The sequence below is a fragment of the Carettochelys insculpta genome, chromosome 17 (assembly GCF_033958435.1).
Source record: "Carettochelys insculpta isolate YL-2023 chromosome 17, ASM3395843v1, whole genome shotgun sequence".
NCBI classification, from domain to species: Eukaryota; Metazoa; Chordata; order Testudines; family Carettochelyidae; genus Carettochelys; species Carettochelys insculpta.
In genome coordinates this window covers 15,336,022-15,352,175 of record NC_134153.1, presented here as the reverse complement: position 1 = coordinate 15,352,175, position 16,154 = coordinate 15,336,022, and the positions used below count along the sequence as shown (strand labels likewise).

The following is a 16,154-nucleotide window of genomic DNA, read 5'->3' as shown; positions in this document are numbered from 1 at the left end:
ATTAAAGTCTTCTGTGGGAAAAGAAATCGGAATAATTAACTCTCTCTTCTATTTACAGACCAGGCATAATCTGATAATATTCTTAAAAGGTTCAAAGCACCTTACGGAATATGCATTCAATTCTTAGCTCTGGGATCAGATTACATACTGTAGGAGTGAAGGGGGAAGGAAGACCGGTCTTTGTGGACAGGAACTGTGCTTGACAACATTTTCTGCCGAAAAATCTTGATGAGGCAGGGAAGAATGTGATGGAAAATTCAACTCTTGTAAATACTCAGTTAAGAGGTTGTTTAAGAATTCAAGGACAAATTACACTTGTCCCAGGGCAAGTGTGCCAAATGCATAGGATTGATATGCCTGCGTAGGGTTAATATGGCTGTTGGAGCCAGTTGAGCACTAAAATGGCCAGCAGTTTTGAAGAGCCCAGAATAGATTTATCAGTATGGAAAGATAACAGCATAGGCCTGGTCAGCTGTGTCCAGGGACTGAATCCTTTGTCTTTGAAAAGGTGTGGCAGGCACCACTAGGGAGCATGGTACTCTCCCAAGCAAATCTCAGGCTTTTCTGACTACTTCTCCGCAGGAGTAATGTTTCCTGTCACCAGCACTCATTCCCCCTCCTTCCTGCACAGCTCTGCTGCACCTGAGGTTTTCCCTTAGCCCTTAGTTTAAAAAATCCTCTAGAACCTTTTTAATTTTTCACACCCGCAGTCTGACACATTTTGATTTAGATGGAGCCCATCCTTCCTGCATAGGTTCCTTCCTTCCCAAAAGGTTCCAGATTCCCTAGTTCTCAATACACCTGAAACCCTGCACAATTGTCTCATCCACACACTAAGACCCTGCAGCACTCTCTGTCTTCTTAGTGCCACATGTGCCAGTTTACAATGCTAGGAAAATTGTTAATTCACTTTGCTCAAAGATGACAATCGAAATCCTTTGGCCGTCTCTCTTCCAGCCTTTTCATTTAAGTAGTTCCCAATGGCTAAGATGTATTCCAACACAGCGACAAATTTCTGGCTGGCTTGCAGCTGTTTGCATGCTTGGATCTTCTGGTTTATTAGCTGAAATACAAAAGCCTGACTTCAGTTCAACTGGAAGGTGTGAACAAAAGGAGGTCTTTAACTCCCTCCTTGTTAGGTCTAATTGTTCCTAGCTAAAGTACACAAGCATTATTTTACCTGTTGTAGCCCTGTATTTCCATTAATTTCTCTTGGGCTACGTCTACACTAGCCACAAGCTTCGAAATGGCCAAGCAAATGGCCATTTCGAAGTTTACTAATGAAGCGCTGAAATGCATATTCAGCGCTTCATTAGCGTATGGGCAGCGGCGGCACTTCGAAATTGATGCGCCTCGCCGCCGCGCGGCTGGTCCCGACGGGGCTCCTTTTCGAAAGGACCCCACCTACTTCGAAGTCCCCTTACTCCCATGAGCAGATGGGAATAAGGGGACGTCGAAGTAAGTGGGGTCCTTTTGAGAAGGAGCCCCGTTGGGATGAGCTGCGCGGTGGCGAGGCGTGTCAATTTCGAAGTGCTGCGGCTGCCCGCATGCTAATGAAGCGCTGAATATGCATTTCCGCACTTCATTAGTAAACTTTGAAATGGCCATTTGCGTGGCCATTTTGAAGTTTGGGGCTAGTGTAGACGTAGCCATAGTCTCATAAAAATGTCATGAAGAGCAAATATTTTGCTATTGGAATGAACCAGATTTCACCAGCTATCAGGAGAAATGGAGCCCAGCAGAATGTCTCTATCACTCATCCCACTCCTGCCCATTTCTGAGGATACCAGCTGAGCACTGTACTATCCTATCAAAATATTCCATTTATTTTTTCTAGGAACAAATCTCATAATTTCCAACAATCAAAATTAATACCGCTGCTTGCTTGGGGGATGCTGCCTTCCTTCTATGGTTAGAGACAAGATTTTTTTAAAGAAATAGGAAAAAGAAGTGAACAAATTCCCATGTGCCTCAGACTTCATGTGTACAAGATACAAAATGTACAAAGTTTGTGGGAAGGGGGAAAACCCTTGTTAAAATACAGGTTGCATTATCAGAGTCAGACACTGCAGTAAAGTGTATGGATAATATGCTGCTATTTAATGTATAATTATATCCAATACATATGTATGCTACCAAACCCAAGTAATAAGTTACATAGGAAACTAATATACTGTCCAGTGAGTATTAATCACCCTTGATTTTATTGTAACTTCAAAGCAATATTATTCCACATTCCCCAAACATTCAGCTATTTGATTTCAGTGCAGGTTGGCAGCAATGTAACACTGAACTAGACGGGCAGAAATGTGTGTATCTCTGATGTTCCCTCTCTGCTCTTCTTCTGAATTTCACTCAGTATGACTACAGTTTTGATTAGAACTGGAGTTGCCAGCCCTCCGGAACTGTGTTTGCAATCTCCAGGAATTAAAGATGAGGTCATGTGATGAAAGCTCCAGTAACATGTGCAACCCAAATTGGCAACCCTAATTACCAAAGCAACTCACCAAACACTGCAATGTCATGAATATATGCTGCTCTAGTTTGGGCTTGTTGTGCGGGAACCTAATAATGTAGAATACTATGGCTTTTTTAAAAAAAATAAAGGATTTGCCCATTTAGTGTTTTAACAATATATTCCACACAACATCCACAAAATGTCAAATGTGCAGATTGGTTTCCACTGTCTAATGTCATTCAGTCCTAAGGTCCCACTGTCTGCAGGTGGCATTGTGTTAATACATGACCTCAAGTTTTAGCTTATTCAAGGGTATTTTAAACACACAAGCAGGTAGTACATATTGTATTTCAAGTCTAGCCCATCTTTAATTTAGTTTCATACTAGTTTCAACTCCCTTGTCTATAAAAGCCATGAGACATAAAGATCAAAACCTTTTTGCACATTGCTTTTGAATAATGCAGAGAAATGACATCTTATACATTAGGCTGCCTGCATTATTACAATATGAGCTGTCAACATTATGGCTGGTGAACTTTTGTCCCATTGAAAAGCTCACCTCATGTACACTGACTTTTAAAATTTGCATCAAAGACAGCTGTGCTTTAATATGTAACTGGTGGGTTTCAGTTAAACACAAACCATAAGCAAGTCATGTCACTTACAGGCTCCAGATCCCCCATGCACACAGGAAGTTCTCGTACTGTAAGCAAGAGATCCAATCGTTGGCCTAAATGAGGAATTTTACACATCTGCATAGGACAGGATGGAATCTGAATCAGTTGAGAAATGATCATCCAGCAAATATTGTAATCATCATACATGGACTTTTAATAATGGGTTTGTCAATTCAGACAATGGTGCAGATTTCTACAGCATTGTTCTCACATATTAATTTCACAATACCCTTAACAATCATCATGTAATTGCGCACATGGGCTGCATGCGCAAATAAAGCACAGAGATACACAAATATTTGGGGCCAGATATAATTAAAAGCAATGACACCAATCTCTTGGGAATAAGAATCTTCTCTTTAAACACACAATTCTGTGTCTAAAGTTTCTGGAAATCTGGCCCAAAACAATCCAGTCCCTACATTAGTTTTAGGGGAAGCAGAAAGGGATGATAAGATTTACTATTTCCCTGTTTGCTCTCCCTCCTGAGTGCCCCTCCGTGTCATGATTCTGGCTGGGATTAGAAATATAAATGCCAAAGTATCACAGAATGGGTGGGTTCTTGAAACATTTTTAACTCATGCTGAAAAGGGGAATCCAAGACATGTTATTAATCACTGCTATACTTGCTCACCTCTAGCATAAACTGATCGACCACATGCAGCTCTGAAGGAGATCCCTTGAAGGACTGATACATTTCTAAATCTTTTGGAGTTGGCAGATATCTAAGAAACAATGAATGAAGATCAGCTCTCATTCCCAGAAAAAATATTGTATTATGTTACAACTTGTCCATTCCATACATTGTACCTTTGAGGTTGTGTATTTTATTCTATTTGTTCTTTTTTGAATTACTTAGTAAGGATACTTCCCAGGTGTTCAACCAGCTGCTGGAGAAGCTAACAGTAAGTGGCCACAGAGACACCTGGTGATCATAATAATCAGTTAACCACATACATGTGGCCTGGGAAATAATAATAGGGGTAGTAGGCATCCTTCAGTCTGCATAGACTATGGATCGCGCCCTTTAAAGTTTCAATTGAGGAGTTCATTTACAGCGTCTATTGTGACTATGAAGACCCACACAAGAGTGACAGTCCTTGCTGCATCGCCTGCAGATGTAGTGGGTGTCTGGCAAGTCCTTAGTGTGCTTTCTGTGCGCTCGCTTCTCCTCTGCTAGCTGTCTGATCTTCGTCTCGCCCTTCTGAAGGCCCTTGTATAACCCCTGCCTCCATCTGCCACGGTCGTCTGCTTGTTCTTCCCAGTTGTCCAGCTCGATGTCTACCTCTCTGAGGTCTCTCTTGCAGACATCTTTGTAGTGCAACTGGGGGCATCCAGGAGGTCTTTTGCCAGAGGCTAGCTCACCATACAGGATGTCTTTTGGAATCCTTCCATCATTCATCCTGTGGACATGGCCAAGCCAGCGGAGTCGACGCTGCCTGAGGAGGGTGTGCATGGTTGGGATTCCAGCTTGCTCGAGGATGGCGGTGTTGGTCACTCTGTCCTTCCATGATATTCCAAGGATGCGCCTGAGGCAGAGCAAGTGGAAGACGTTCAGCCTCTTTTCCTGGCGGGCATACAGGGTCCAAGTCTCGCTGCCATAAAGGAGGGTGCTGAGGATGCAGGCTCTGTAGACTTGCATTTTGGTGTGAGTGTACAGCTTGTTGTTATTCCACACTCTGTTGCTGAGTCTGGACAGAGTTGTGGCCGCTTTTCCGATCCTCCTATTTAGCTCAGTGTCCAATGACAGGGTGTCAGTGATGGTGGACCTGAGGTAAACGAACTCGTGGACGACCTCTAACGTATAGTTGTCAATGCTGATTGATGGGGATTCAGCAACATCCTGACCAAGTACGTTTGTCTTCTTTAGGCTGATGGTAAGCCCAAAGTCCTTGCACGCTTTGGAGAACTGATCCAGCAGTTTTTGAAGCTGGTCTTCTGTGTGAGACACTACAGCAGCATCGTCTGCGAACAGCATGTCTCTGATGAGGACTTCCCGCACCTTAGACTTAGCTTTCAGCCTTGCAAGGTTAAACAGTTTCCCATCAGATCTTGTGTGCAGCAAGATGCCCTCTGTTGAAGATCCAAAGGCATGCTTCAGGAGGAGTGAGAAGAAGATCCCGAACAATGTCGGAGCAAGCACGCATCCTTGTTTGACGCCACTCCTGATTCTGAAAGCATCCGATAATGCGCCGTCATATTGGATGGTTCCTCTCATGTCTTCGTGGAATGACTGGATCATCTTGAGTAACCGTGGAGGACAGCCTATCTTGTGGAGCAGTTTGAACAGACCATCCCTGCTGACCAAGTCAAAGGCCTTGGTCAGGTCAATGAAGGCTATGTAGAGTGGCTTCCTCTGCTCCCTGCACTTCTCCTGCAGCTGCCTTAGAGAGAAGACCATGTCAACGGTAGACCTCTCTGCGCGGAATCCGCACTGCAATTCGGGGTACACCCTCTCAGCAATCTTCTGGAGTCTGCCAAGGATGACACGAGTGAACAGTTTACCAGTGATGCTTAGGAGGGAGATTCCACAGTAGTTGTTGAAGTCGCTTCTGTCTCCTTTGTTCTTATACAACGTTACAATGTTAGCGTCGCGCATATCCTGTGGAACCTCACCCTCTTTCCAGCATAGGCACAGTAGCTCATGTAGGGGTTCCAGGAGTGTGTCCGCGGCACATTTGATTACCTCTGGTGGTATACCATCCTAGCTAACCACATACATGTGGCCTGGGAAATAATAATATGCAATACTAAAAGCAGTATGTTGTAGCTCTGAAAGATGGAGACATGGCTTGCGTGAGGTGCTCATAATACTTGCCACAACTCTTTTAAGCTGAATGGGTTCCATGCTAGCCTTACAATAGCATCTGCATCGGTACGAAAAAAGGGCATGAAAACATTTTCTGCCATTGCTTTCCAACAGGAGGAGGAGGAGACAAGTGATCTATGGGACACTGACGACACATACCCAGGATGATTTGCAGCACATTTTTGTCCCATTACACACTGGGACAGAAACCCACAATGTAATGGGGCAGCAGGAACTGTGGGATAGATACAGTGCACTGCTGACAAAGTTGAACCTGGTAATGCTAATGGAAACACAGTCCATCAACTTTATGTACCAGTGTAGACATGCACCTTCGACTTTACAAGTTAGGTGCTAGAAAATTTACCTTAACAAATTTGACCTAATTTTCTACTGTAGACGTACCTTCAGAAGACTTAAGGTCTAATAACGGTCTTCTTTTTTCTATCAACAGCATATTCAATTTACACCAAAAGCAATTAAATGTTTATTAGAAATATGACAGCTGATTCTGAGTTAATTAAATAAGGGGAAGTTTAACTTACAGCTACTAAGAGACTAAACCAGATATTTTAGTGTTTTAAATGCAGAACAAATAAGACAAAGGAAAGTATTTTCTAAAGTTGTCATTTATGCATCTGAATAAATACTAGGATTGGGATTATAACACAAATAATTGTCGTCAAAAATAAAATTCTCTTGAGGAGGAAAAGTTACTTTTTACTAAAAACTTTTTACCATTTTTTTCCAAATCACAATAGTTTTTTAAAAAGTGCAAAAAAGGAGAAAGAAAAGAAACAGTAAAAGTAATTTTTTTTTACTTAAAAGCCTGTTCCGCCCCCCACCCCCACCCCCAACACACACACACACACAACCTTTTTTTCAATGGAAAAAATGTATCCATTATTTTAATATGCATATAGAAAATTGAAAGTTTAAAGCATCAAACCATGAAAGTCAGTGAGCAAGTAAAGATCTACTTAACTTTTCATAACTGTAGACACATATTCTCCAATGGGATATATATGCTTAAACACTGTAATACTATTTGGAAAAATCAAAGTCACTACAGTGTCATGGGGCAAATCCTATTTTGCTACTCATTTCAAGACTTAAATAGTGAATTCACTGTTGGAAATTGGGAGCAGCTTCTGAATCAAAATAATGCTTAAGTTTGTCCAATAATGTTCAGCCAGCTCCACTAATGCAATTGGTTGTGGTGAAGTTATTTCATATTTACACTAGAATAAAAGCTGAATTTTGCCCATTGGCCACAACCTGAACATTTTAATATTCATTTAGCTGTAAAATTGTGTGTATTTTCCTTCAGATAGTAGGACTTGGAGTTCCCACTGTGTTTGTATACTGTAATGTTTGTTTTACAGAGAAGAATGCTTCATAAAATATTTCCTCACTTATTGCAAACACGCAAAGTATTTATGCTCCTATAACATACGTTATTTTTCCTAAATAACTGAGGCCAAGTTTTCAAAAGTGCCCTTTTCAGCACCAAGGTAGTGGGTAGATACTCAGGAAAAATCAATTTCCTGCAAATTCTGCTGTTCTGAGCCCCATGTTCTGAAGAAACCTGCTACATACTGAACACTTCTAAAAATCTGCCCACTTCATTTAGATGTGTAAACAGGAACTGAAGGCCACTGAGCTATTTTGAAAATAAGGTCCTTGATTCTGAAACACACATGTATTCTCTGTAAAATAGCATTTTGAAAACTGTTTCTTACAAGAAATGAAGTTTGTAACTGCATTCCTAGACTCTGACACTACATAAGCACTGAACAGAATACCTGCCCTCTTATAGAATCTAACCCTTCACATAACTGCATCAGTTAATGCTTCCGTCAACATCATCGCTATATAAAAGTGCACTTTCAAATCTTGAGAAAAATCCTTTTCATTTTCTAACATAACTTAATGAAAGAGTTACCATATTTCCCTATGCTGAATAAGGGACACCTGGTAAAATTACTTGTATTCACGTGAGTGCAATGGCAATCAATCAGAGCTATTCAATATAAACGTTAACATTAACATCAAGTTGACTGAGCCCCCGTTAAAAAGAAATACTGAGCAGATGGAGTCTTTTTATTTACCTTCCATGCAGAGAGAGAGATGACACACACACAGACTGCTGTACACCTCTCTCACACAGAGATGGGGTGACTAACCAACCTGACTCAAACCACCTGCCTAGTGCTCTCCACCCTCCATGGCTTGCTGGGACCCTGGGACAGACCTGCCCCTCCTGGTACCTGGTGCCGCATCTTCTTGGGGCAACAGGAGGAGGGCACACAGAGTCACGCTCTCCTACTCTCCAGCAGCAGCCTTTCAGCACTGTGTGGGAGGGAAGGGATGGAAGCTGCTCTCAGCTGCAGGGAGTGAGGGCGGGAGATACGGATGGCCTTGCCTGTATACTGGGGAAGTCATCTCTTTCCTTTCGCCCCCTCCACAATCCCCTGTGGCTGGAAGTGGCTTGTTCTTTCCTGCCTGCAAGGTGTCAAAAAGCAGCTAACACCTTCACCTTGGGGCTGGTCACTGACAGCCCAGCCACTTCCTGTTGCCTGGCTAAAGCACAGGCAGGAAGAGGCTAAGCCCTAAGGATGCACTGTGCTCTAGGGCTCAGAGACTCTTTCTGAAGGGGCTTCAGTGAGCCCAGCCAGAGAAGTGGCTCAGCAAGGGAGGGTGCCTAGGGACAGAGCAGCCCCACACTTCCTGGAGGCAGGATGGAGGCCAGTGGTTGGGTGAGCCGGGGGGTATCTGGGGACCTGCAGGATGGGGAAACAAACAGGCTGGACGTAGCTTCTACCATGCCACTCCAGAGATTAGCTAAGGGGCAGAGAAGAGTCCCTATGTCAGTGCTGTGTGGGCTTTGGCACATAAAGGGCTTGGGTCCCCCTCAGTGCACTAGCCCACAGAACCTTAAGCCTTTTCTGTGGGCCAGCCCAGCCAGAGGCATGACAGGGAGGAAGAAGCCTGCCCAACAGGCTGTTGGTGAGCTGGATGAGTTGGTCAGTGGCTGGTTCTCCACATAGCTTTGAGCAGGATGCTCCCTGCTGTGGGAATATGGAAGAGCAACAGGGCTGGGGTGAATGGGCACAGCAGAGAGAAACCAATCACTGAGGGGGGAATCATGTAAAAGGCTAATGAGGGGGCAGTAGAGGGGACACGTAACCAGCCACCACCTGCCTGCACTCACTGTCACCACAGCAAGCAACCAGAGCTGGCTGGAAATGGTGGGGTGGGGAGGTGTGTGAAAGCCAGCTGGCCAAGAGCCAGTACACACCAGGGGCGGCAGTGATGGACTGGCCTGGGGAATAGCTAGCCCCACACACTGAAGCTTTGTCCGACCATCAGCAGCCACTGAGTTCTCCCACATGTGGGTGGGCAGAGCAAGCAGCAGGATCTGCCAGTACTGATGGGAGGGAAAAGACAAAAAATAAAGGACATTTTGCCCATTTTTTAGGGAAAAAAAGTTGGGACTCCTGAAAGGGGGGAGGGTAAATGCAGGTCTGTCCCTTTAAAAACGGGACATCTGGTCACCTTGCTTAATGGAGTAGAAGCCTGGCTGGAGTAAATCTGTAGTACCACTAACTTCAATGCAGCTGAACTGATTTAAATCAGCAGAAGACATTGGTGTAAATCCAGAGGGGTGTCTCTAAGTCTGACACTGGGTATATATTCAGGGAAGCACATGTGTTTGCACAGACAGGGTAGATAGAGGAGACTGGTAATGGGGGAGCTGGGGGGCCACTAGCTATGTGACCTGCTCCCCAGCCCAAGGAAAGGCACAGACAATTCCACTGTGCCCAGACCAGGCCTTTCCCCACCTCTACTCTGCACGTCCCTGTCCCTGTTCCACCCTCTTCCAAACCCCACCCCACCTCTCCCCCCAACTGAGGTGGGCCAGGGAACCAGGCTGGACCAGGGAGAGGGATCTGCCCCCACCCCGCACTCTCTGGCAGTGGCAGGTGAGGCAAAGCAAGATGGCCCAAACTTGCTTTGCTCCCGCAGCCACATAGGTCTGCGTTCTGCTGGGGACTTCACGAGTGGTCTTGCCTGTCTTCCCTGGAGAGATGCACCTGGAAAAGCGAAGCAGTGGGGGCACCCTGCTACACTTCCCTTGCTACTGCTGCTAAATGTGGAGCAGCTGTGCCAGCTCTTTGCCCCCACCCCCAGCCCACTAGTGTTCCCATTGGGTCCACCCCTCCTGCCCACGGTGCCTCCCCTGTGCATCGCAACTGAGATCAGGTCTTGGTCTAGGCAGGGCAAGGGAACTGTTTAACATCCAGAGTAAAGATGCCAACCTTCCAAGATTGGCCTGGTGTCTCCCAAAAATCAGCAATTTTCTCGTGACTGATAAAAGCAATCCAGGAGATTTTAATAGGATATTTTAAGAAAATGACATTCCAGCATGTTGGAATTAAAAACGACCAGGAATATCTTCACTCAAAATTGGCAATTCTAATCCAGGCTCATGAGGACTGTTCAATATCTGAATTATTCCTGTAAAACTGCTCCCTGAAAACATTCTAATTTCAGTGAGACTTCCCATCACTTGTGCGTTCTCTCCTGAGAGAGAGTTAACAGGAGCTGTCACCTGCAAGTAGTATTTCAGGAAACTTAATTCTTCAGTTCCATTATCTTCCAGGTTAGGCTAATCTTCACCAACTGAGAATCTGACCAACAAACTGCAAACCTGGTAACTAAGTTGCCCCCAGGCACCAGCAAATCTTTCACCAGAATATCAATGCCTTTAAAAACATTCATATGAAGTTGTCTGTGCCAACAATACAGGGGATTATCATAGAAATCTAGAACTGGAAGGAACCTCGAGAGTGCAACAAGTCCAGTCCCCATCCCTCATGGCAGAACCACACTGCACGTATATCATCCCTGTTAGATATTTGTTCAACCTGTTCTTAAATATTTCCAATGATGGAGATTCTACAACCTTCCTCGGCAATCTATTCCAGTATTTAACCACCCTGAGAGTTAGGAAATTTTTCCTAACCTAAAATTTTTCCAACCTAAAGCTCCCTTGCTGCAATTTAAGGCAATTGCTTCTTGTCCTATCACCACCTCATTTTTCTCCCTCCTCCTCGTAACACCCTTTTAAGTACTTGAAAACTGCTATCTTGTTCCCTCTCAACCTTCTCTTTTCCAAACTAAACAAACCCAGTTCCTTTAATCTTCTCTCATAGGTCACATTTTCTAGACCTTTAATCATTCTAGTTGCTCTTCTCTGGACCCTCTCCAATTTCTCCACATCTTCCTAAAATGTGGTGCCCAGAACTGAATACAGTGCTCCAAATGAGGCCTACTCAGTGCATGGTAGAGAGGAAGAATTACTTCTCATGTCTTGCCCACAACACTACTGTTAATGAATCCCAGAATGTTGGCTTTCTTTTGTAACAGTGTCACACTGTTGAATCACACTTAGCTTGTGGCCCACTACAACCCCTAGATCCCTTTCTGCAGTACTCCTTCCGACGAAGTCCTTTCCCATTCTGTGTGCAAAAAAAACTGATTGTTCCTCCCTGGCTGTGTCTACACTAGCCCCAAACTTCGAAATGGCCATTCAAATGGCCATTTCGAAGTTTACTAATGAAGCGCTGAAATACATATTCATTGCTTCATTAGCATGCGGGCGGCCGCAGCGCTTCGAAATTGATGTGGCTCGCAGCCGCACAGCTCATCCCGACGGGGCTCCTTTTCGAAAGGACCCTGCCTACTTCGAAGTCCCCTTATTCCTATCTGCTCATGGGAATAAGGGGACTTCAAAGTAGGCAGGGTCCTTTCAAAAAGGAGCCCCGTCTGGATGAGCTGCGCAGCGGCGAGCTGCATCAATTTCGAAGCACTGCGGCCGCCCACATGCTAATGAAGCACTGAATATGTATTTCAGCACTTCATTAGTAAACTTCAAAATGGCCATTTGAATGGCCATTTCGAAGTTTGGGGCTAGTGTAGACGTAGCCCCTATGTCTACAGTGAAGGGTTTTGTCAACAAAGCTGGCATTTTTTCAACAAAACCTGTGGCGTGTCCAAATTATCAAGTGTATTCTGTCCGCCGTAAGACACCACAATGCAACACAAATGTTGACAGGAGTACCCCTCTCCTCCTGAGGAAGAACACCTCTGTCAACAGAGATCTGTCAACAAAAGATGGGTCTGAATGTCACCAGAAAAGGCCACCAGGGCACCACACAGGTGCCCCAGGGGACACCTGTCCACAGGAAGCAACATTCTGTGGTTCCTGCCTTTGGCCATCCTTAAAGCTGCAGGGAGCCCAGAAATCCTGTGGCAAGAAGCTGAGAGCATGTGAACAGCAGAGCAACACGCTGTTCATCCCATGACCTCAGAGCAGCACCTGAGCCCAGATGGCTGACGCACAGGCACCCACAACCCTCTGGGCCTTCGAAAGACCAGCTGTAGAGGTCCAACGAACCATCCTGGGGCTTGAAGAGGTGGTCCCCGTTCCTAGACCACAGCTGAAGTCCAGGCCTTCTTGGACCTGAGGGGTGAAGGGACATCCTGCAGGACCCCAAGGTGAAGCACCACAGTGCCCCTGCCTACACCCAGATGGCCACCACCCTGGCAGAATGGGGCCATCTCCCCACTCCAATCTATGGAGAAGTCCATGCTAAAGTAAAAGAGCTCAGGCAGGGCTATGTCTGGGTCTGGAACACTGTCCAATGCTCTGGGGTAGGACCTGCCACCTGCTCTTCTTACAAGGAGCTTCATGATATCCTGGGAAGGGTGGGGTGGGAATCCCTGCCATGCCACAGCACAGAGTCCCCCACAGAGCAGGAACCCCTGGCCAAGGAGGAAGTCTCTGAGCTGCAACCCCCACCAGAGCCGGAGCCAGAGCCAGACCTGGACACGGCATTGGAGGACAGCGGCAGCCTGTTCATCATGCTGGTGTCAGTTCCCTTCAGCTGGGCCACCTCCTGGGCTTTGTCGGTGCTGGGTGCAGGTCCCTCCAGTAAGTACCTCGTGCGCCACACACCCCAGAGTGTGAGAGGTGAGCACAAATGGGCTGTGCTGTGAGCGTTGCCTGGCCTGCTTGGGTGCAACCTTGCACTGTTGTCCTGGCATGTGGAACCACGTGCAAGGTAGTGTGCACCACCTGGACCCAGCAGATAGCCCCTGGGCACAGACGCCAGCTTGCTGCCAGCCTTCCAGGAGGGCTGGAGGAGCCCCAGGCCCCAGGGGTTGGGAGGGTGGTTGCTAGCACCTGCCACAGCTTGAAGCGGGCTAGCCACAAGAGTGCTGGCCTGACCCCTGAGCCACTAAGGAGTGTGGCACCCAGTATGCAGACATGTCCACAGGCAAGAGGCAGCACCCACTCCTGTGGACAGTGCTGCAAGCTGCAGGTGTGTAAGGGGGTGCCAAGGAGGGCCAGGCTGTTCCCGGCTCACCCAGCACCTATGAGGGGACCCCCTCTGTGGCCTGACACCCTGCTTGGCCGCTAGACTGTCAGGTGTGGGTGGTTGCTGCAGTCAGCCAGGTCCCAGAGGCACTGTGCAGCCCCTGTGTGGTAAGGTCCATGCACAGGCCACACATGGCAATCCCTCCCAACTTGGTATTGTCTGCAAAATCGATAAGCGTACTCTCTATGCATTATCTAAATCTTTGAGGAAGATGTTGAACAGAACTGACCCCAGTGGAGCCCCACTTGTTATTCCCTTCCAGCATGACTGTGAACCATTACTGGTTTGTCTAAATCCTCCTCTACAGCACACCTAATTCCAGACATTCCTGTCCAATGGCCCAGCAGGAGGGGAGAGGGGTTGGTGGTTGCTGCTCATGGTGTGGGGCAGGGCCCTAGGGGCTGCATTATGTGAATGACTCACCATCTCCCCTCCTTGTCTTCCTTACAACTGCACCTACACCGTCCTGGGGCCAGGCCAGCCCCACCTCACCACCAGGGCTAGCCAGCCCACCATAGCACCAGGGTGAGCCAGCCCCATCCCAGCAACAGAGTGGGCCCTCACCCAGAGAGGCCAAAGCTGCGTGCAGGAGGACCTCCAGAGGAACCACAATACCACCCTCTGGAGGATGACCAACCTCATGGAGCGGCAGCTTCAGGACAACAGGAAGTGGTAGTTGTGGGCCTGGGACAAACCAATGTCCTGCTTTGATGCCCCAGCCAGCATCTGGCAGGACATAGTGGCCCAGGCACTCGCAGCTACTGCCCCGCTTCCCACCTCTACCCTTCCAACAAAACTTTCTGTGGACAAATCACTCTAATCTAGACACAGCCTAAGTGAAGTACTTTTTGCCTTTGTCCTTAGTGAACTTCATCCTGTTTTGTTTAGCTCATTCTTCAGTCTGTCCAGATCATTTTGAATTCTGATACTATCCTCCAAAGCACTTGCAACCCCTCCCAACTTGGTATCATCTGCAAAATTGATAAGTGTGCTCTCTATGCCATTATCTAAATCTTTGATGAAGGTGCTGAACAGCACTGACACCAAAACTGACCCCGGTGGAGCCCCACTTGTTATTCCCTTCCAGCATGACTGTCAATCATTATTGGTTTGTCTAAATCCTCTTCTACAGCACACCTAATTCCAGACATGCAATACTACTGTTCTCTCAATTCTGACCATCTTCTGAGCACATTCTGTACATTTATAAGTGGTGTGAACAAATATCTTATGGACAATAGGGACAGGGATTTAAAAAAAAATCACATTTCAAAGGCCAGGTTTGAACCTATATTCTAAAGCATTGTTTCTTAAACTGTTCCATGGAAGACTGATGTTCTGTGAACAACTCGCAGGTGTGCCAGGAGTGTCTGACACTTTTCTGACATCAGGCACTGATGGGAAATATTTTCTGTTATTAAGGCCAGATATGATGTTACTTCTTTATTGCTATGATGCCTGATTAAATTACTTCATTTTATTTTTGCTGTAGATGCTGCTGTTTGTTTGGGAAGGTTATTTTCATTTTTTTTTTTTTGGTCTGACAGCAGTTTTTTTTTTAATAAAATTTTCAAAGGCGTCGCATGGTCTCAAAAGGTTTAAGAAACACTGCTCTAAAGCAGAAGGACCAGTGTTTTCACAGCCTTTAACATCTTCTCCTTTTGCAGCCCCAACAACAGCTTAACCAAGTAAGTTGAAGATGTTTTTTAAGGGGATGAGAAGCAGCTGCCTGTCAATTTTTACATGAATGTTTTATGTTCTGTTCAGCATCTGCTTTCTGCTGATGCTGTTAGTCGCTATCCAGGGTTTTGAGCTCGTGCACACTTATTCTGTTCCAAAATGACAGCAGCATTTTCAGCTTCCATGGACTTCGGGCTTGCAGCAAAGTGTTCACTACAACTGTCTATGACCTCCTGTTTGCTGATGACTGCATTGTTGGCTCACTCAGTACAGGAAGCACAGGAGCTTCTTGAATGTTTTGCTACCTCTGCTGGACATTTTGGCTCACTGTGAGCCTCAAGAAGAAAGAGGTTGTGTCTCAGTTGGTCTGGAAAGAGCTCAGCACCCCAGTGATCACTGCTGCTGTCCTTAAGGTTATCGACAAGTTCTGCTACCTCAGAAGCATACTGTCCTCAAGCATAAACTTTCACAATGATGAAATTGCTCAACTAGTCAAAGACAGGAGCTGGCAGACTTGCTGGGCCCCTTGGCAAGGGGAAGGGGCAGCTCCACAATTCCAGAAGGGACAGAGCCTCAGGCAGATGTGGGCAGGGATGGGGGCAGCCAGCCCTCTATGCCACTTAAAACACATCACACTTTGGGGCCCCCCAGGCAGCATGATACCTGTAACCTGAGTGCTTTGATGGCAAACTAGGAGAGAGTCAGGTGCCACCCAGATGATTAGCAGAGTGCCCACAGCTACCAGTATGTGTTTCTACTGGTGGTGCACATTTACACCTGGGTCAGAGCACACAACAAAATTTATTCTGCCCATGGATGGGAAAAATTAGAGGGAACTGCATCGGAGCTGCTCAGAACACAGCACACTGTGCTCCAGGCGTGATTTAAAGCAACTGGGTCTCTGGCCAAGGCTGTGATACCAGTGGTAGTGGCTGCAAGCCCTGGGATCTTTTGAATCACTGGGACTTGGGGCAACTGCGCCCTTTTTCCCCCACCTGTATCAACAGGGCTGGTCAAAGCCAGCACTGTCTTCATAAGATTGACTAAACACTTAACAGGATGACCATGGTGTTAAACTTCCT

The 16,154-nt window shown here is 46.2% G+C and overlaps 1 protein-coding gene across 2 annotated transcripts in view; it reads right to left on the bottom strand.

The window, feature by feature from the left end:
- LOC142022165 (formin-F-like) overlaps window positions 1–16,154 on the bottom strand; it is a 73,699-nt gene that overhangs the window by 12,059 nt on the left and 45,486 nt on the right. For both annotated transcript variants that reach the window (XM_075011719.1, XM_075011720.1), the window contains 3 exons: window positions 3,770–3,860; window positions 3,124–3,210; window positions 911–1,063 (listed from right to left, as the gene is read on the bottom strand). In XM_075011719.1, coding sequence (XP_074867820.1) covers window positions 911–1,063; window positions 3,124–3,210; window positions 3,770–3,860 — 331 coding nt within the window. The remainder of the gene's footprint in view (window positions 1–910; window positions 1,064–3,123; window positions 3,211–3,769; window positions 3,861–16,154) is intronic.